We start from the raw sequence: 21,916 nt of genomic DNA, 5'->3' as shown, positions 1-21,916 counted from the left end.
GAGAATTACCGACCAATATCCCTGATGAACATGGATGCAAAAATTCTAACCAAGATACTAGCCAATAGGATCCAACAGTACATTAAAAGGATTATTCACTGCAACCAGGTGGGATTTATTCCTGGGAGACAGGGGTGGCTCAACATCCACAAATCGGTCAATGTGATATATCACATTAACAAAAGAAAGGGCAAGAACCATATGATCCTCTCAACTGATACAGAAAAAGCATTTGACAAAATACAGCATGTTTTCCTGATTAAAACTCTTCAAAATATAAGGATAGAGGGAACATCTATGAAGCCATCTATGAAATGCCCGCAGCAAATATCATTCTCAATGGGGGAAAACTGAGAGCTTTTCCCCTAAGATCAGGAACATGACAGGGAAGTCTGCTCTCACCACATTGTTCAACATAGTACTAGAAGTCCTAGCCTCAGCAATCAGACAACAAAAAGAAATAAAAGGCATTCAAACTGGCAAAGAACTCAAACTCTCACTCTTTGCAGATGACGTGATAATTTATGTGGAAAACCCCAAAGACTCCACCCCAAAATTGCTAGAACTGATACAGGAATTCAGCAAGGTGGCAGGATATAAAATCAACGCACAGAAATCAGTTGCATTTCAATACACTAACAATGAGACAGAAGAAAGAGAAATTAAGGAGTCAATCCCATTTACAATTGCACCAGAAACAACAAGATACCTAGGAATAAACCTAACCAAAGAGGTAAAGATCTGTACTCTAAAAACTACAGAACACTTGTGAAAAAGGAAGACACAAAAAGATGGAAAAACATTCCATGCTCATGGGCTGGAAGAATAAATATTGTTAAAATGTCTATGCTACCCAGAGCAATCTATACATTCAATGTAATCCCTATCAAAATATCATCAACATTTTTAACAGAGCTGGAACAAATAATCCTAAAATTTGTATGGAACCAGAAAAGACCCCAAATAGCCAGAGGAATGTTGAAAAAGAAAATCAAAGCTGGAGTCATCATAATGCCAGACTTCAAGCTCTATTACAAAGCTGTAATCATCAAGACAGTATGGTACTAGCACAAAAACAGACACAAAGATCAAAGGAACAAAACAGAGAACCCAGAAATGGATCCTCAACTCTATTGTCAACTAATTTTCGACAAAGCAGGAAAGAAGATCCAATGGAAAAAAGACAGTCTCTTCAACAAATTGTGTTGGGAAAACTGGACAGCCACATGTATAAGAAACTGGACCATTTTCTTATACCATACACAAAGATAAACTCAAAATGGATGAGTGGACCTAAAAGTGAGACAGGAATCCATCAAGATCCTACAGAAGAACACAGGCAGCCACCTCTTCGACCTCAGTCACAGCAACTTCTTATCAGACATGTCTCCAAAGGCAAGGGAAACAAAAGCAAAAATGAACTATTGGGACTTCATCAAGATAAAAATCTTCTGCACAGGGGCGCCTGGGTGGCGCAGTCGTTAAGCGTCTGCCTTAGGCTCAGGGCGTGATTCCAGTGTTCCGGGATCGAGCCCCACATCAGGCTCCTCCACTAGGAGCCTGCTTCTTCCTCTCCCACGCCCCCTGCTTGTGTTCCCTCTCACTGGCTGTCTCTCTCTGTCTAATAAATAAATAAATAAATCTTTGAAAAAAAAAAATCTTCTGCACAGCAAAGGAAACCATCAGCAAAACTAAAAGGCAACCTTCAGAATGGGGGAAGATGTTTGCAAATGACATATCAGTTAAAGGGCTAGTATCCAAGATCTATAAAGAACTTATCAAACTCAACAACCAAAAAACAATAAATGCAGTCAAGAAATGGGCAGAAGACATGAACAGACATTTCTGCAAAGAAGACATACAAATGGCCAACAGACACATGAAAAAATGCTCCACATCACTCAGCATTAGGGAAATACAAATCAAAGCCACCATGAGATACCACCTCACACCAGTCAGACTGGCTAAAATTAACAACTCAGGAAACAACAATGTTGGTGAGGATGTGGAGAAAGGGGAACCCTCTTACACTGTTGTTGGGAATGCAAGCTGGTACAGCCACTCCGGAAAACAATATGGAGGTTCCTCAAGAAGTTAAAAATAGAGCTACCCTAAGACCCAGCAATTGCACTACTAGATATTTACCCCAAAGATATAAATGTAGTGATCCGAAGGGGCACCTGCACCCTAATGTTTATAGCAGCAATGTCCACAAGAGCCGAACCATGGAAAGAGCCAAAATATCCATTGACAGATAAATGGATAAAGAAATTGTGGTATATATATACAATGGAATATTATTCAGCCATCAGAAAGGATGAATACGTATCATTTACATTGACATAGACAAATTGGAGGGATTCTGTTGAGAGAAATAAATCAATCAGAGAAAGACAATTATCATATAGTTTCACTCAAAGGTAGAATATAAGAAATAACACAGAGGGTCATAGGAAAAGGGAGGGAAAACTGAATGGGAAGAAATCAGAGAGGGAGACAAACCACAAGAGACTCTTAACTATAGGAAACAAACAGGGTTGCTGGAGCAGAGGTATGTGGGGAGAATGGGGTGCCTGGGTGATGGGCATTAAGGAGGGCATGTAATGTGATGAGCACTAGATGTTATATGCAACTGATGAATTACTGAACTCTATATCTGAAACTAATAATTAACTATATGTTGGCTAATTGAATTTAAATAAATAAATAAAATGGTACAAAAACATTGTTGAGAAGAACTTCTTAAATGCCTAAATAATAGAGAGACATGTCATATTCATGAGTTGGAAGACTCAATTTGTTAAGATGTTAGTTCTCTTCAAAGTGATCTATAGAGTTAATATGATCCAAATCAAAATAGCAACAGGTTTTGAAGAAATTAGCTGATTCTAAGGTATAAAGACTTAGAACAGCCAAAATAATATGGGAAAAAAGGAGTACCAGATTGGAAGATTTACACTACCCGATTTCAAGGCTTACTACAAAACTACAAAACAGTTTGGTATTGGTGCAAAGACAGAGAAAGAGATCAATGGAACAGAATAGGGGGTCCAGAAATTGTGTGCGTGTGTGTGTGTGTGTGTGCGCGCGCACGCGAAATGTGATCAGCTGATTTTCAAGAGATGCACAGGTAATTCAGAGGGGGAATACATTTCCAGAAATCATGCTGGAACTACTGAATATCCATATTGAAATAACAATGTACTTTGACCCCTGCCTCACACCACACACAAAAATGTATTTAAGATGGATCTTAGACCAGGGCGCTTGGGTGGCTCAGTCAGTTAAGCATCTGCCTTTGGCTCAGGCATGATCGCAAAGTTCTGGGATTGAGTCCCATGTCAGGTTCCCTGCTCAGCAGGGAGTCTGCTTCTCCCTCTCCCTCTGCCCCTCCCCCTGCTCCTCTCTCTCTCTCTCTAATAAATAAAATCTTTAGGAAAAAAAAATGTATCTTAGACCTAAAAGTAAAAGCCAAAACTATAAGGCTCCTAGAAGAAAACAAAGGGGAATATCCTCATGACCTTGGGGTAGGCAACAATTCCTAGAACTCAAAAAGGATTAACCATAAAACAAAAGATTGATAAACTGGAAATCATCAAATTTAAAACAATTCTGTTCAAAGAACACCATTAAGAAAACTGAAAAGGCAAGCCATGGGCTGGGAGAAATATACAATACATATATCTGACAGAGGTCTCACATCCAGAATATATAAAGTATTTCTACGAGTCAAAAATAAAAAGACAAACCCAATTTTTAAATGGACAAAAGACTTTAACAGACATTTCACAAAGATGATACACAAATCACCAGTGAGCACATAGAAAGGTACTCAAAATCATTAGTCATTATGGAAATGAAAATTAAAATCAGAGTGATATGCCACTTGACACCCATTATCAGTTAAATTTAAAAGACTAACAATATTAAATGCTGGCAAGGAGATGAAACAACTGGAATTTCCTTACAGTGTTAGTACGACTTTAAAATGGTACAACTACTTTGGATAAGACCCTAGCAGTTTTTTAATAAGACTGAACATATAACTACCATATGATCTGCCAACTCCTAGCAATTTACCCAACAGAAATGAAAGTATAGGTCATTGGTGAGCTGAGAGGGATGTTGTTGGTATGCTTGAGACGGAATCCAAACTGGAGTGGGTGGAGGTGTGAGTGGGAGGTGAGGAAGTGAAGAAAGTGTAGTAGCTGGGTGGGGAGCTGGGTGGGTGCAGGTTGGGGTTAAGGATTTTGTTTGTTTGTTGTAAAACAGCCTTGAGCATGTCAGGCATATCTGTCACACCAAAAATCAGTATAAATTTCAAACAGTATTGCTTAACCAAACAGACTACAGGAAAATAAGATCTTCTTGAAATATCTACAGAAGAAGTTGGAGGAGATAATTTTGTCTAGAAGCAGTGTGTTAAATAAAAAAGTTTGAAATGGTTTTATCTGACTACATGAACTTTTGAAAATATGTCAAATAAGAAAAACGATTAAAATGCAAACAGACCAGGAGAGATATTTGCACCAACTCTAACAAAAGGGTTAAAATTGTTATTCCTAAGAGAAAATCCTTATAATTGACTTTTTAAAACATCTCCCGGATAAATGGGAAAAGGACATAAAGCTACAATTCAAAGAACTATAGCCAGTGGAAAAATATATGAAATATTGCTTAATTGTTCTAATTATAAACGTTAAAATACTGGATTTTCATTCTGCTACTAAATAAGCAAAACAAAATTTTAAACTAACATAACTAATGCTAGCAGGATGTAATTTATAGATGGATAGACAAAGAAGGTGATATATATTTATATGTCATTTATATATTACAAAGGGGCATAATTATTTTCAAAGTCATTCTGGCACAATGTGTCAAATGTCATTAAAATATTCACATTCTAACTTTGTTATTTAGAGCAACAGCATTACACTGTAGATGGCTTATGGATAAAGATGTTCCTTGTAGGGTTGGTGATAATAACAAAAGAAAAAAAGGAAGTAATTTAAATGTCCACAAAGAAAGGAAATGATCAGCACCCTGGTTCAAAGCTCAGGGCCTGGAATCAGACCTGGGCAGAACCAGCTCTGCCAGTCCTGGGCTGTGTTACCAGTCCTTCATCTAAAAAAAAAAAAAAAAAAAAAAAAAAAAAAAGGAGCTGCTATCCTAAACTTGCAAGAAATATATCAGATAAACATGGAAAGCTGACTATAATATAAACAGTACATGTTAGATGTTATTATTCCTTCTGCTCAACAAAATATCACTTAGCCACAAGAAGCTAAAAGTGTGAAACAAAAGTTAAGAGAAATTATGTCGCAAAATGCATATATTAAGTAGGGAAAAAATTCCATTACAAACATTATATTGCATTACAATTGTAATAGCCATCTATCTCTAATAAATTTTATGCGATATGCAGGGAGCCCAGAGGTATTTTTGCATCTTCCTATAACCTTGTAATAATATTTTCATATATGAAAATAAATTCACAAAGCAGGATACACCCTCTACCAGACCACAAGTTCTGATTTTTGATTCAGAAACAAAGTGAGGTGAAGGCAGATTGTCTGGACTGCCAGACCCCTTCCTTTCCATCAGCCGGGCCAGCAGGGCAGGCACTTCTCGATGTTGACTTCATTGTGCTCCTTTGGGTGGCTTCTCCAGATTCTATCTGAGAGGCTCCTCCATCTTTTTAAGCTTTCTAACTGAATGAATGGGCACCATCAACTGTCTCTATTGTCCCCACCCTTACAGATTCTGTCTCTAATCCCACTCCACAAGTAGGTGGACGAAGGAACTGTAAGAGATGGGTCACGCTCTGCCTTCTTCAAACTTCACGGACGAGAAAAGCTGTATTTTCCAGGTCTGGTGTTGCCTGGAAGCTTCTTTCCTATTAGTCAAAAGCCCTTCAGTCTGTGCCTACTCCACATGATTAAGAAGGGCTTTGCTGTTTAACTGCTTCATGCTCCCTATGTGTGGGTTATGGCCATTCAACACCAGTTTTTAGTGGTACTAGTCCCCAACTCAAACTCAGCTACTATTTGTGGAAGAGATTATTCTATTAACTTTCAATATAAGTAGCTGATGGTAGTTGCAACTAAAGCCTGCTTAGTATAACCCTGAATGATAGCAAGCAAAAACAGTGACACTGCTCAACTTGGCAACTGCATGGTAATCAAGTCCACAAACATTTTATTTAGTATATATTGAGCATCTATTGTTCAGGTGTTACGCTAAGTACCGCAAACATTAATTCTCATGGTTGAAAAGGAACTTAAAGATCACATGTTCCAATCATCCAATAAGTTCTTGGATCTGATTTACAATATCTCCACCAAAACTAATTCCTATGGCGAGGAACTCAGATTCCCAAGGTAGTCCATCTCACTTTTAGCCAGCTCTGAGAGTTAGCAAGGTCTCCCCTGGGTTAATTCATAATTTACAATCATCAGTTATGCTGAGGGACTATAATCAGCTATCACCTCTTGCTAAGAATATCAATTACTCCTGTCCCTTATACTGGCATCCAAGTGTCCTAGTTATCTCTCTGCCTGTGACTCAGCAAACACTGCAGATGTTTTTAAGACCAGGAAGTTGACAATTACCAAACAGGTGTTCTGTACTCTGGCACCCAGTCAGAAATAGGTAGCTCCCTGGTTAGTTAAAACGGTGTCTCAGTGCTAGATTTTAGTCATGTAGTTGGCGTTCAGCCCAATGCAATTAGGAGGCCAATAAGAGCAAATTAATCTTTTAGCCTCCTGGATAATGAGCCACAAATTCCATAAAAGGCCCAACTTCCAGCCCCTAGTCCTAAAGATGAATGGCTTTTCACCCTGAGTATAAGTGCTTAATACTCTTGAGGCAGGTGCATTCAAAGAGGGAATTCTGACCAAAAGTTATTACCCCACTCTGGTTATGAGGAAATGCTTAGCCTAAAAAGCAGACATTAATAGGGGTAGAGAGGCTTGATGGCTGACAGAAATGGCCTGAAAGCTCTCATTTAAATTTTAAAACTTAAATAGTTCTTCTAGTAGACAATGAAGCAATGTGTTCAAATTTTTTACGGGAAATGGCTCTGAATTTATAGTTCTCTGTCCAAATTATCAATCAAATGTGAAGGAACCAAAAGACACTGTAGGACAGGCACACAAAAACTCAGAAGGTTAACTGCCCATGTACCCACCATGAAAAGGTTACCTGAGTGACTACTTTGGCAAAATAAAAGAGGACTTCAAGAAAGGGAAAGAAATGGGGTACGAGAAAGGATTACTAAATATGACACAAAAGATGTGCCAAGAGGCTGGACAATTTGAAGAGCCTCTGTCAGCAATGAAATTCTAGAGCCAGGAGACTGGACTGCTGTATCTATAGTTCATTCACACTTCAAGAGGGCCCTTCTTGAATGACTCAAAGCTCTCTAAAAATATTTTTCTCCATTAACCTTAAATTAAGTCCTTAATTTATTTGTTTCCTTCCACAGTGACCAATTCACTTCAGCATCAATAAAGCATTCCATGCAAGACAAGGATAACCATGTTCACCACTTTTATTCAACATACTACTGAAAATCCTAGCCATAGCAATCAGACACAAAAAAGAAATAAGATGCATCCATATTGGTAAAGAACTTAAACCGTCACTATTTGTAGACGACATGATACTATTCATACAAAATCCTAAAGACCCCACCAAGAAACTACTAAAAGTAATAAATGAACTCAGTAAAGTCATAGGATACAAAATTAATACGCAGAAATCAGCAGCATTCCTATGTACTAAGAATGAAGTAGTAAAAAGAGAAATTAAGAAAATAGCACCATTTACAATTGGATCAAAAAGAATAAAATACTTAGGAATAAACTTAACCAAAGAGGTGAAAGACCTATACTCTGGAAACTATAAAACACTGATGAAAGAAATTGAAGATGACATAAAGAAATGGACAGTCCATGCTCATGGATTAGAATTGTTGAAATTTCCATATTACCCAAAGCAATCTACAGATTCAATCCAATCCCTATCAAAGTATCAATAGCATTTTTCGCAAAACTAGAACAAACAATACTAAAATTTGTATGGAACCACAAAAGATCCCAAATAGCCAAAGCAATCTTGAGAAAGAATAAAGCTGGAGGGCGCCTGGGTGGTTCAGTCAGTTAAGCAACTGCCTTCAGCTCAGGTCATGATTTCAGGGTCTTGGGATTAAGCCCCAAGTCAGGCTCCCTGCTCAGTGAAGAGTCTGCTTCTCCCTCTCCCTCTGCCCCTCCCCCCACTTGTGTGCGTGCGCTCTCCCTCAAATAAATAGATAAAATCTTCAAAAAAAATGAAAAGAAAGCTGGAGGTATCACAATTCCAAATTTCAAGATATGCTACAAAGCTGTAGTAACCAAAACAGTATGGTACTGGAACCAAAACAGACACATAGATCAAGAGAACAGAATAGAGAGATCAGAAATAAAGCCATGATTATATGGTCAATTAATCTGTAACAAAGGAGGCAAGAATATACAATGGAGAAAAGATAGTCTCTTCAACAAAAGGTGTTGGGAAAACTGGACAGCTACATGTAAAAGAATGAAAATGGACCACTTCCTGGGAGAGGAAGAAGCAGGCTCCCAGCAGAGCCCGATGTGAGGCTCGATCCCAGGACCCCGGGATCACTCCCTGAGCCAAAGGCAGATGCTTAACGACTGAGCCTCCCAGGCGCCCCACTTTTTAACACCATACACAAAAATAAACTCAAAATGGATGAGAGACTTAAATGTGAGACCTGAAATCATAAAAATCCTAGAAGTGAACAGAGGCAGTAATTTCTCTGACATTGGCCATAGCAACATTTTTCTAGATACATCTCTTAAAGCAAGGGAAATAAAGGAAAATACACAATTGGGACTACATCAAAATAAAAAGCTTGTGCACAGCAAAGGAAACCATCAACAAAACAAAAAGGCAACCAACCGAATGGGAGAAGATATTTTCAAATGATATATCTAGTCAGGAGTTAATATATAAAATATATACAAGTAAACATATATATATGTTTATATATATATAAACTATATAAAAATGTATAAATACAACTCAACACCGAAAAGGCCAACAATCCAATTAAAAAATTGGCAAAGAAACTGAATAAACCTTTTTCCAAAGACAACATACAGATCGCCAACAGACACATGAAATGATGCTCAACATCACTAATCATCAGGAAAATGCAAATCAAAACCACAATGAGACATCACCTCATACCTGTCGCAATGGCTAAAATAAAAAATACAAGAAATAAGTTGAGGCTATGGAGAAAAATAGCCCTCATACACTGTGGGAATGTAAACTGGTACAGCCACTGTGGAAAATGGTATAGAGGTTCCTCAAAAATTAAAAATAGAACTACTATATGGTCCAATAATTCTACTATGTGGTATTTACCCGAAGAAAATGAAAACACTAATTTGAAAAGATGTAAGCACACCTATGTTTATTGCAGCATAATTTACAATAGCCAAGATATGGAAACGGTCTATCCATTGACAGATGAACAGATAAGGAAGATATAGTGTATACACACACACACACACACAGTAATATTATTTAGCCATAAAAAGGATGAGATCTTGCCATGTGAGACAACATGAAGGACCAAGAGTATATTATGCTAAGTGAAAAAAATCAGACTATGAAAGACAAATACCATATGATCTCCCTTATATGTGGAATCTATAAAGAAAGAAAGAGAGAGAAAAAGAGAAAGGAAGGAAAGGAAAGAAAAAAGAAAAGAAAAGGAAGAGAGAAGAAAAGAAAGGAAGAACTACAACAAATGAATAAAACAAAAAGCAAAATCAGACTCATAAATAGAACAAACTGATGATTGCCAGAGGGGAGAGGGGAAGGAGGGAGGTAGGCTGGGCAAAATGGGTGAAGGGAAGTGGGAAATAATACAGGGATCCAGTGATGGAATGAATAAGTTACAAGAATAAAAGACACAGCATAAAGAATATAGTCAATGATGCCCTTATAGCATTGTATGGTGACAGGTGGTTGCTACACTTGTGGTGAGCATGGCATAATGCGTAAACTTGCTGAATCACTGTGTTGTACACCTGGAAGTAACATTGTGTGTCAACTGTACTCAAATTTTAACAGTTAAAAAAAAATCAAATCCCAATATTGTTCCAAGGGGACTGACATAAGCAATGCCCAGTTCCAGGCCTGGCAGTTCCTCAAGCGGTCCATCTCTGATCATCTGGTAGGGGATTTCCTCCTGCAAGGAAGAGAGAACTGCTGAATGCAAAGTTCTCGAGTCTGTGGTAACTAATTTTCTGACCCAAAAGTCAGAATGTGTCAAGTTAAAATATTCTTAGCTGAACAAAATAGAATATTCAAACCAGACTGTTCTTGAAAATTCAGGATCTATGGCTGTCATTGTCCCGAGATGCAAGGTGGAGAGGGACAACAAGGAAGGCCTGAAAAGCTGAGGTCCTCACCAGTAAGCACTCTGATCATGAGCTCTTCACATGAACCTCTTCTTGTTGTGCTTCTCTTTGAGAAGCCCTCCCAGCGACTGTCTCTCTCTCGGGGGCAGGGTGAAGACACTCGCCACTCAGTGCTCTCACAGGCTTATAACTGGGCACTCCTTTATATCTGTAGTCTTCAGGGATTTGTTTGATAATTATGAGAGTCTGTGTGGGGTTAAGCGACGGCGAGACAGAGAAAATCAGTGTCTGATAACTCAGCCTCTACTCTTTGTCCCTAAAAATTTGCCTCAGTCCTGACACTGTGTATCCCATTTAGCAAACAAGCTCTCCAGCTGGAAGGCTGCTGGACTACTTGTTGTCTTTACTCCAGCACGCCCTCAGGAGTACAGCAGGGTGGGGGTGCAACCTTACCTTCACCTTAAGCCATTCATCAAAGTACTTCTTCCTACCCCTTAGAATATCTACCTCAGAAGAATCCTGAAAGATAGGATTTTTCCACCTCGTGACATTCCCACCGTATTTTAGTGTTTCTTACAGATTGATGCCCCTTACAACCATAGAGCTAAATGGTCTACTCCCCGACGCATTTTGATCACAGGCGCTAGGAAATACTACTGTTTCAGGAATGTATGCTCAGAAGGTGAACATCTGGGCCTACCCTTATCTCCAAGGCTCCTGAAAATGACCCATTGGTCTTGGCCACCAGAATGTCCCAGTGCCAGCTGAGAGGGAAAGATAAGACCTGGCAAGGACTCCTTTCCCTCTGGAGTCTGTGTCATTCAGTGAACTCTGTCACAAGAGAGAGATAAGGGCTGGGTAAGCTCACTTCCCACAGAGATTGTTTCATACCCAGTAGACACGTGCCCCAAATCCAGAGAAGCAGAAGGCGTTTTGCAAATATTTACCTAGCTACATGGCAACAGGGCAGTACTAGTTAGAGTTCTATTTAACATTAAGGACACACGCCCCGCACACCATTCTCTCCACACACATAAAAAAGGCTACATCCTTTCCTGTGGCTATCTTTCCAAATGTTAAAAGCCATATGAATGCTGGACCCTTTCACTCCCAAATCATCCAGTTATCCAGGATTTGAACACCCAGTGGAGAAAATATTAGGTTTGCTTTCATGTGTGAGGTGAATGGCTCTCACTGAGCCTTATAGTTCAGACTCATCCTTGCATTCTCAGAAATGAGAATCACAAGCCCTGAAGACTTTTCTAGTTCTGCTGCTGATCTTCCACAGATAAATTAAGGAAACTAAGTGTTTTGTGCTTAAGGAAATCCACAACAAACACAACAGAGGATCCAGAACATAACCTTCCCATACTTTCCATCACTTGCTAAGGGAAAAACTTAACAAATGCCTTCAGAGGCCAACCTAACTAAGCCACCTTCTCCTCAAAATATGTAACTAACTGTTGACTGCATGCTGTCAAGATAATAGCATGTTACCAGAAAGGCTTGGTTGAAGGGTGGAGCATACATAAAGAACACAAGAGGAGGACTTTAGTCACTAAAAACCCACACAGCAAGACAGACATTTGTCTCTGTATGCATAGCATTATCAGGTTACCATATGCCAGTGCTCTAAAGTATGAGGACCTAATGTAAGATAAACATTATGCACAGGGTTAAGTCTTTTTATTAACTACCACTTGCATGGTGCCATCTTGTGGTGAATCCCTTTAGCAACTTGAAAGAAACAAGGTCAACTTTATAGAATTATCAAATTTTGAAGTAATATACAAAATTAAAATGTATAAAATTATAAATTTTATGAAGTACAGTATTTAGACTATTTTTGACTGATTTTAAGAACAGCTTGAGCTTCCACTTCCTAATTTAAAAAAAAAGTCCTTCGGGGCGCCTGGGTGGCACAGCGGTTAAGCGTCTGCCTTTGGCTCAGGGCGTGATACCGGCGTTATGGGATCGAGCCCCACATCAGGCTCCTCCGCTATGAGCCTGCTTCCTCCTCTCCCACTCCCCCTGCTTGTGTTCCCTCTCTCGCTGGCTGTCTCTATCTCTGTCAAATAAATAAATAAAATCTTAAAAAAATAAAATAAAATAAAAATAAAAATAAAAGTCCTTGATACATTACCCATCGGATTTAAAAGTTAATGAATACTGACTGAGATTTCCCTACCCCAGTATCAACAATCATAAAATCGAGGAAGGAATTTGACTGCTTCACAGAAAAAATATATTTTTAAATTGTAATTACCTTTCTTTATTTGAGGAAAAAAATACCATGCAGCGGTTCAAGCTTTAGACTATGTTGTACTATCTCATGTCCAAATGGTTTAAAAGGTAAGGGAATTTTTCCGGATGGTCATTGTTAGATTGGTTTCAAACAACCTGATAAGAACTCAAGGTCTGGGGACATGGACTCTGGATTTTTCTATTTACTTTTTTTAATCTTGAAAAAAGGTTAACCAGTGGCGGGGTCTCCCTGAAACGCACATGTCAAGGGTGCTGGGCATCCTGTGCACTTATGAAAACCACACAAGTGAATGTGTACCTGCAAAACCACAACTGAAGCAAAGCTTTCCTCACTTCTAGTCCCACGGTCTTCGCTATAGATCTGAGTACTCAGTGTAGATAGTGAACCCACACTGGTTAGGAGTGGTGTGAAGTTGAACGTTTTGGGTGGTTATGAGATCGGAATGGCAGACCTGTGGTTGGGGAGTCATGGGGAGACACCTGAGCAATATGCCCAGATCTGTCAAGCTGGGGATTGGAGATGGCTCAGGTCACATTCAGGACTCCTTTGTTGCCTGACCAGCCTTATAGTAAACAGACCCCGAAATTCATCAACCTGTCAAACACCCCAGCCCCTAAAATCTTCCCAAGTCCTTCTCTTCATGGTGATACCACTGTGCCAAGTTCACAGAAAGTGCTCAGTGGATACTCGCGCCCAGTTGATACATCTCATCACAATGAACATCAAAAGAAACCAATGCCTGGAACATAATGGCCACAAATACCTGATGGTATTTTCAAAAAAATGTAAATCAGAATTCTCTCTTGCTCAAACTCTGAGCTCTTTTGTTCAGATTCAGATTAATCAAACATTTACTGAACACCCACTGGTATGTTCCAGGCAGGGTCACATATATCTTCACTTGCGGCTATATGTATACAGCCAGCCCTTTTATCCTTTTATTCTTCGGCAAAACATTTGGGTTGGGAAGTCACTCCACCAAAAGAAATAAGCAGTGAAGGACAAGCGGTTTCACAATTAGCTATCAGGGAACGGAGCAAGGGGGGTGTGACTGAAAATTATTTTTCCAGGTCAGGAGGGCATCTGAGTTCAGCTCTCAGAAAGCCGGGTGTCAGGCATAGCTTAAAGATGAGACAGAGAGAGCCACAGATGATGCCATCAGTCAGAGAGAGACAGAAAAAGGATGTGGTCAGAGAAAAAGGGGAAGATGAAAAGCGAAGTGTTTGGAAGTTTGCCATCAGGTTCTGAGGAAAGGAGGATCATCAAAGGAGGCCCAATGGCAGAAATTATTCTGGGGAGAATCTTCAAGTGGAACAAAGGATCAAAGTGTGTTGACAGGAGGTCAACTAGATGAACGAGTTTGAGAATTTTATTATCTCCCCAATTTCCTGCTCACTGACATTTCATGGAGGGGAGAAATCAAGGGTCTAAAATGAGAAACATTCAGGGCACCTAGGCAGCTCAGTCAGTTAAGTGTCTGCCTTTGGCTCAGGTCATGATCCCAGGGTCCTGGGATTGAGCCCCATACTGGCTCAGCAGGGAGCCTGCTTCTGCCTGCTGCTCCCCCTGCTTGTGCTTTCTCTCTCTGTGTCAAATAAATAAAAATCTTTAAATAAAATAAAATAAAAGTAGAAACATTCATTTTTGTTGGTCTTCACAACCCATAGAAAATGTTAGAAGGGAAAGAAAACACAAATGACTAAGGGAAGTGAGGGTATGGTGGCGACAAAGTACGGATTTGGGGTGTCCATTTCCTTTTTGTTCCATTACTAGAGTACTCCAGGGACATGTCTGTGATGCACCAACTTGGAAGGAAAGGGAGAGGCACCAGAAGATAGGGTACAGATGGAAGGAGAAATGCCTAGGGCATAATTAGACAGGGGGAGGCAGGTTGGAGAAGAAAAAAGTCTTGGGAGAAGCAACTGGAATAGTTGCAAGGCCCCAGAGAGGAGTTGAAAGTAGCACTTAGGAAGTCATCATGGGGGAGGCAGGGGACAGCTGTGCATAGAACAGGTGATGAGGTGAGGGTGGGGGGGGGGGAGGGGGAAGGAGGAGGGGGAGGGCAGACAGGCACAGAGCTTAAGGTGAGAGGGCATCATCACACCCGTGAGTGAATCCTGCTGCTCTGAGGAGACCAATTCCAGCTGCTCCCCACCCCAAAGGCACCTGCCTCTGCCTCTGCCTCTGATCTTGTCATCAGGCCAATGATTAAATCACAAACTCAGTTTCAGGTGAGGGTAACTCAGCTAAAACACATGATATGCTATAAGGGAAGACATATAAGGACTCTGCTCCCTACTCTCCCACCTGCATCTCCCAAAGAGAATGTCCATTATCCTGGGGCCATCTTGAATAACAAACTCCAAGGCAAGAGAAAGTGAAAAACAGAAGCAATGCAAAAGTTTTCCTAAGAGCAGAATTTTCCATGAGGCAACAGCCACTCCATCCTCTGCTGTTCATAGCCCATAGTGTATAACATAATTGCCCGATGATCCAGTGGCAGGGAAGTCCCTTGGGATGGAGGGCTGGCTTTCTGTTCAAGGCCTGGTCTGTTCAAGGCCACTGGGTGTAAGCATTCTGTGGGAAGTTACCTCTCTCCGGCCTCCATGCTTCCTCCACCCAACTCTCCAACTCCACCCTGAATGAAACACAAATCTCCTGTTGCAGATGGGAATAAGTAATAAAAATGGTTTGTCTGTAATCATGTTCAGGAAAGATTAAGAGAAATGACAAAATAAAGAGTCAATGAACTTGAAGATAGAAATACCCAATCTGGGGGCGCCTGGGTGGCACAGCGGTTAAGCGTCTGCCTTCGGCTCAGGGCGTGATCCCGGCGTTATGGGATTGAGCCCCACATCAGGTTCCTCTGCTGAGAACCTGCTTCTTCCTCTCCCACTCCCCCTGCTTGTGTTCCATCTCTCGCTGGCTGTCTCTATCTCTGTCAAATAAATAAATAAAATCTTAAAAAAAAAAAAAGAAATACCCAATCTGAATAGATGAACAGAACCACATGAGCCATAGAATAATATCAGAAGTTTTTGACATTCACGTCTGGAGTCCCAGAGGAAGAGGAGAGATTGAAACACAAAATGTATTTGGAAAAATAATGACCAAACTCCCCAAATTTGGTGAGATATAAACTTGCAGATTCAAGAAGCTCAGCAAACCCCAAGGAGAATAAATTTAAAGAAAAAACATGCACAGACACATGAAAATCAAACTGCAGAAAGCCAAGAAAGAGGAAAAGAAATTCTCCAAGGCAGCTGGTGAAAACTGCCTCACCTCTCAGAGAACAATGATTGGAATTAATGCAGAGTTCACCTCAGGAACCACTAAGCCAGAAGACAGTGGAAAACATCTTTAAAATTCTGTAAGAAGCAAACTCTCAACTCAGAATTGTGTATCCCATGAAAAAATTCTGGGGGAATAGAGGCAAAATAAAGACATTCTCAAATTCCACCGCCAGCAGACATGCTTTAAAAGAACAGCTAAAGGAAATTCTTCAAGCTGAAGAGAGATAATAGCAGGAAACATGGACCTTCAAAAAAGAAGGAAGAGGGCACCTGGGTGGCTCAGTCAGTTAAGCATCTGCCTTCCGCTCAGGTCATGATCCCAGGATCCTGGGATTGAGTCCCACATCGGGCTCCCTGCTCAGTGGGCAGTCTGTCTCTCCCTCTCCCTTTGCCCCTCCTCCCTGCTCATGCTGTCTCGTGTACTCTCTATCTCTCAAATAAATAAATAATATCTTTTAAAAAAGAAGGAAGAAGAAGAACAAGAACAAGAATTGCAGGCATGGCTAGTATCTGGGTCCACATAACTCAGGTTGGCTACTTCCATTTGCTATCCACACAAGCCTTCCCCTTTCTCCCAGGTATGACTGTGTGTGCGTGTCTATTTCCCCACCAGAATGCATTTCTCCAAGGTCAGCAAATGCTTTATGATTATTTTAGAATTCACCTACAGTGCCCGCTACTGGGCTGTGTGACTCACATGGTGGATGGGTTCAAAAGCTCAAGAGCCACAATGCCTGGATTCAGATGCTTCAACTGCCACTTACTAATAGAATGTCACTTAATCTCTTTGTGTCTCAGTGTTCTTATCCATAAACTGGGATGATAATGTATTTACCCAACATGTTGCCATGAAGATTAAACTAGTTAACATAGAACGTGATTAGCACAATGTTGGGCACACAGTATTATGTTTGTTAACCACTACTGCAAGTGAAAAAATTGCTACAAAATTTTCCATAGCACTACCTCATGTATCATCAGCCTTGGATTTCATATCTAACAAATATCTAAGGATTATCTAATCTCAAAATAAATCTTATTCGATTTGTGTTTTTTATACAATCCATGTCAAAACATTTTTAAAATCAGAGTGATCAAGAATGTTCTCTTGAAAAAAATCAAATCTCAATTGTAAATGTGTAAAACAGAACATAAGTTGACATGTTTTTGCAAATGAATATCAAGATGACATCTGCCACCTGATAAGGTTTAATCACGTCCCTTCATTCAGCAAATGTATTTTTATCACAGATTCCCACTGGACACCTCAAGGTGAACTTTTTGTTTCCAATCCTTATCATGAACATTCNCCTCTGTTTTTCTCCATCGGGGTGGTTATTTAAACTGGATTTGCAAAGACAGATTTGTCCATTCACATTTCCAGGAAATTTAAACTCCAATTCCTCCATCAAGTTATATCGTCAGAAACTTATTCATTTACATCCCCCATAGAAATCCCTTCAAAAATTTTACTTTGATGATGTCTTTGGTGTTTAGTCAGAGGTTGATATGAGAAATGGTCATTTCTTTCCCACCTGGGCCCAGCAGAATGACTCCCAAAAAGAAGAGTGGCAAGAAGGGCCATTCTGCAATCAATGAGGTAGTGACCACGGAATACACCATCAACATTCACAAGCACATCCATGCAATGGGTTTCAAGAATCTTGCCCCTATGGCACTCAAAGAGATCCAGAAATTTGCCATGAAGGAGATGGGAACTACTCCAGGTGTGCACATTGACACCAGGCTCACCAAGGCTGTCCAGGCCAAAGGAATAAGGAATGTTCCATACCGTATCTGTGTCCAGTTGTCCAGAAAATGTAACGAGAATAAAGATTCACCAAACAAGCCTTATACATTGGTTACCTATGTAGCTGTCACCACTTTCAAAAGCCTACAGACAGTTAATGTGGATGAGAACTACCAGCTGATTGTCAAATAAAGGTATAAAACTGCAAAAGAAAGGGAGGAAAGGAAAGGGGAGGGAGAAAGTGAGAAAAGAGAGAGAGAGAGAAAGACAGAAAGAGTCCTAGAGAGAGAATCTGAAGAGACACTTCTCCAAAGCAGACATCCAGATGGTCAACAGACACATGAAAAGATGCTGAATATCATAAATCATCAGGGAAATGCAAACCAAAACCACAATGAGACATCACCTCATACCTGTCAGAATGGGTTAAATCAGAAAGGCAAGAAATAACAAGTGTTGGCAAGGATGTGAAGAAAATGGAACCCTGGTGCACTGCTGGTGGGAATGGAAACACTGTTGGTGGTGGGTGCAACCACTGTGGAAACAGTAAGGAGGTTCCTCAAAAAATTAAAAATAGAAATATTATATGATCCAAAAATTCTACTATTGGGTATTTACCCAAAGAAAATGAAAACACTAATTCAAAAAGATACATGCACCCCTTTGTTTTACTGTAGCATTATTTATAATAGCCAAGATATAGAAGCAACCTAAGTGTTCATCAGTAAACGAATAAATATGTGGTATATATATACACACATGCATATATATTATATATATATATACATATATATAAAATGGAATATCACTCAGCCATGAAAAGGGATGAGATCTTGCCATTTGTGATATGGATGGACCTAGAGGATATTATGCTAAGTGAAATAAGTCAGAAAGACAAATACCATATTATTTCCTCATATGCGGAATTTAAAAAACAAAACAAACGAATAAACAAACAAAAGGCAGAATCAGACTCATAAATACAGAGATCAAACTGATAGTTGCCAAAGAAATGGGGGTGGGGAGGATGGGCAAAATGTACGAAGGGGAGTGGGAGACACAGGCTTCCAGTGATGAAATGAATAAGTCACGGAGCTAAAATTACAGCTTAAGGAATAATAGCCTTGTGCGGTGGCACATGGTAGCCACACTTGTGCTGAACACAGCATAATGTACAGGGATGCTGAATCAGTATTTTGTATACTTGAAACTAATGTAACATTGTGTATCAACAATATTTAAATAAAATTTTTTTTATTATTATTTTTTTAAAGATTTTTTATTGTTTATTTGACAGAGATAGAGACAGCCAGCGAGAGAGGGAACACAAGCAGGGGGAATGGGAGAGGAAGAAGCAGGCTCACAGCAGAGGAGCCTGATGTGGGGCTCGATCCCACAACGCCGGGATCACGCCCTGAGCCGAAGGCAGACGCTTAACCGCTGTGCCACCCAGGCGCCCCTAAATTTTTTTAAAGAAAGAGCCATATAAATATATTTGCATTTTCTGCAAAACTATTTAAGCATAAAGGCATAAGGACATTCTCTATCACACACATATCATAATAAAAAAAAAATCCCAAAACATAATGTATCTCTCCTAATAAATCAGTATGGATCGTTTGTTTGATAATAAAAATAACATTTTGGTGGTTTACCACCAAAGCTACATATTAGAATCACCTGGGTGGGGCAGCTTGACCAGCTCTTGGTGCTCTTTCCTTACAATGTACCAATTAAGTCAGAATCTCAGTACATGGGACTCAGGCATTGATGATTTTTAATAAGTTCTCCAAGGTATTCTTGTGTACACCTAGGACTGAGAACCCCTCCTATAGTTAATCATTTTACCTCTTTAAAAATATCTTGACCTAAGAAATTCAAAGTTAAATACCTTATAATACTTGGCCAAGATTTTTCATATTGTTCATATCTCATCCTCCATGGTTTAAATTTCTATTTGTCTTTTTAATTATCATTAAACATGCCTTATAAAAGTCACTTCATTTTTTTATGATTTTTTATTATGTTAGTCACCATACAGTACATCCCCGGATTCTGATGTAAAGTTCGATGCTTCATTAGTTGCGTATAACACCCAGTGCACCATGCAATACGTGCCCTCCTTACTACCCACCACCAGTCTATCCCATTCCCCCACCCCCTCCCCTCTGAAGTCTTCAGTTTGTTTCTCATAGTCCATAGTCTCTCATGTTTCATTCCCCCTTCTGATTACCCCCCTTTTCTTTATCCCTTTCTTCCCCTACCGATCCTCCTAGTTCTTATGTTCCATAGATGAGAGAAATCATATGATAATTGTCTTTCTCTGCTTGACTTATTTCACTTAGCATTATCTCCTCCAGTGCCGTCCATGTTGCAGCAAATGTTGAGAATTCGTTCTTTCTGATAGCTGAGTAATATTCCATTGTATATATGGACCACAGCTTCTTAATCCAGTCATCTGTTGAAGGGCATCTCGGCTCCTTCCATGATTTGGCTATTGTGGACAATGCAGCTATGAACATTGGGGTGCATATGGCCCTTCTCTTTACTACGTCTGTATCTTTGGGGTAAACACCCAGTAGTGCAATGGCTGGGTCATAGGGTAGTTCAATTTTTAACTTTTTAAGGGACCTCCACACTGTTTTCCAGAGTGGCTGTACCAACTTGCATTCCCACCAACAATGTAGGAGGGATCCCCTTTCTCCACATCCTCTCCAACAATTGTTGTTTCTTGCCTTGTCTATCTTTGCCATTCTAACTGGCGTAAGGTGGTATCTCAGTGTGGTTTTGATTTGAATTTCCCTGATGGCTAATGATTTTGAACATTTTTTCATGTGTCTGTTAGCCATTTGTATGTCTTCATTGGAAAAGTGTCTGTTCATATCTTCTGCCCATTTTATGATTTGTTTATTTGTTTCTCGTGTATTGAGTTTGAGAAGTTCTTTGTAGATCTTGGATACCAGTCCTTTATCTGTGGTGTCCTTTGCAAATATATTCTCCCATTCCGTGGGCTGTCTCTTAGTTTTTTTGACTGTTTCCTTGGCTGTGCAGAAGCTCTTTATCCTGATAAAGTCCCATAAGTTCATTTTATCTTTTATTTCTCTTGCCTTTGGCGATGTGTCGTGAAAAAGGTTGCTCTGGCCGATGTCATAGAAGTTGTTGACTATGTTCTCCTCTAAAGTTTTGATGGATTCCTGTCTCACATCGAGGTCTTTCATCCATTTGGAGTTTATTTTTGTGTATGGTGTGAGAGAGTGGTCAAGTTTCATTCTTTTGCATGTAGCTGTCCAATTTTCCCAGCACCATTTATTGAAGAGACTGTCTTTTTTCCACCGGATGTTTTTTCCTGCTTTATCAAAGATTAGTTGCCCAAAGAGCCGAGGGTCCATTTCTGGGTTCTCTATTCTGTTCCATTGGTCGATGTGTCTGTTTTTGTGCCAGTACCATGCTGTCTTTGTGATCACAGCTTTGTAGTACAGCTCGAAATCCGGCATTGTGATGCCCCCAGCTTTGTTTTTCCTTTTCAACAGTTCCTTGGAGATTCGGGGCCTTTTCTGTTTCCATACAAATTTAAGGACTATTTGCTCCAGTTCTTTGAAAAATGTTCTCAGTATTTTGATCGGGATAGCATTGAAAGTGTAGATTGCTCTGTGTAGCATGGACATTTTAACTATGTTAATTCTACTGATCCATGAGCATGGAATATTTTTCCATCTTTTTATGTCTTCCTCAATGTTATAAAAGTTACTTCAAATCATTTTTGGAAGCAAGTAGAGAATAAGCTCTCATTTTTTTGAAAGGTCATCCATGAAAATCCTTCTAAAACCTATTTGTTTTTTTTGATGCTACGGGTTCTTTCGATAACTGGTTCCATAACTTTAGTCTCTGGTGTGCAAAGTCATGTTAACTTTTAGGCATTCAAAAACTAATTTCCTTTGAGCTTTCAATGATGGGCCCTAGTTCTAAACTTCCAGGATTCAGTAAGTTCTGTATCAGTTTTCTATTGCTATGTAAAAAATATCCACAAATTAATGGTCTAAAACAACACACAGCTGTTTCATCTCACAGTTTCTGGAGGTCAGAAGCATGAGCTTATCTGATTCTCTGCTCAGGGACTCAGCAGGCTGAAATCCAGGTGTTGGTTGGTGTGTGTTATACAAATGGA

At 39.7% G+C, this 21,916-nt stretch overlaps 1 protein-coding gene across 1 annotated transcript; it reads left to right on the top strand.

Moving 5' to 3' along the window:
• Positions 1 to 17,378: 17,378 nt before the first annotated feature.
• Positions 17,379 to 17,957, top strand: LOC100483621 (60S ribosomal protein L31-like). Its single transcript, XM_034643475.1, has one exon. The coding sequence runs from the start codon at positions 17,518 to 17,520 to the stop codon at positions 17,941 to 17,943; it is 426 nt and encodes a 141-aa protein (XP_034499366.1). The 5' UTR covers positions 17,379 to 17,517; the 3' UTR covers positions 17,944 to 17,957.
• Positions 17,958 to 21,916: the final 3,959 nt, after the last annotated feature.

Source organism: Ailuropoda melanoleuca, chromosome 15, assembly GCF_002007445.2.
Source record: "Ailuropoda melanoleuca isolate Jingjing chromosome 15, ASM200744v2, whole genome shotgun sequence".
NCBI lineage: Eukaryota > Metazoa > Chordata > Mammalia > Carnivora > Ursidae > Ailuropoda > Ailuropoda melanoleuca.
The sequence above is the reverse complement of the archived record's forward strand: the minus strand, read 5'-3'. Positions and strand labels throughout refer to the sequence as shown.

Bases quoted from the DNA above. Each gene is read 5' to 3' on its own strand.
- LOC100483621 (XM_034643475.1), top strand. From the start codon at position 17,518: ATGGTCATTTCTTTCCCACCTGGGCCCAGCAGAATGACTCCCAAAAAG.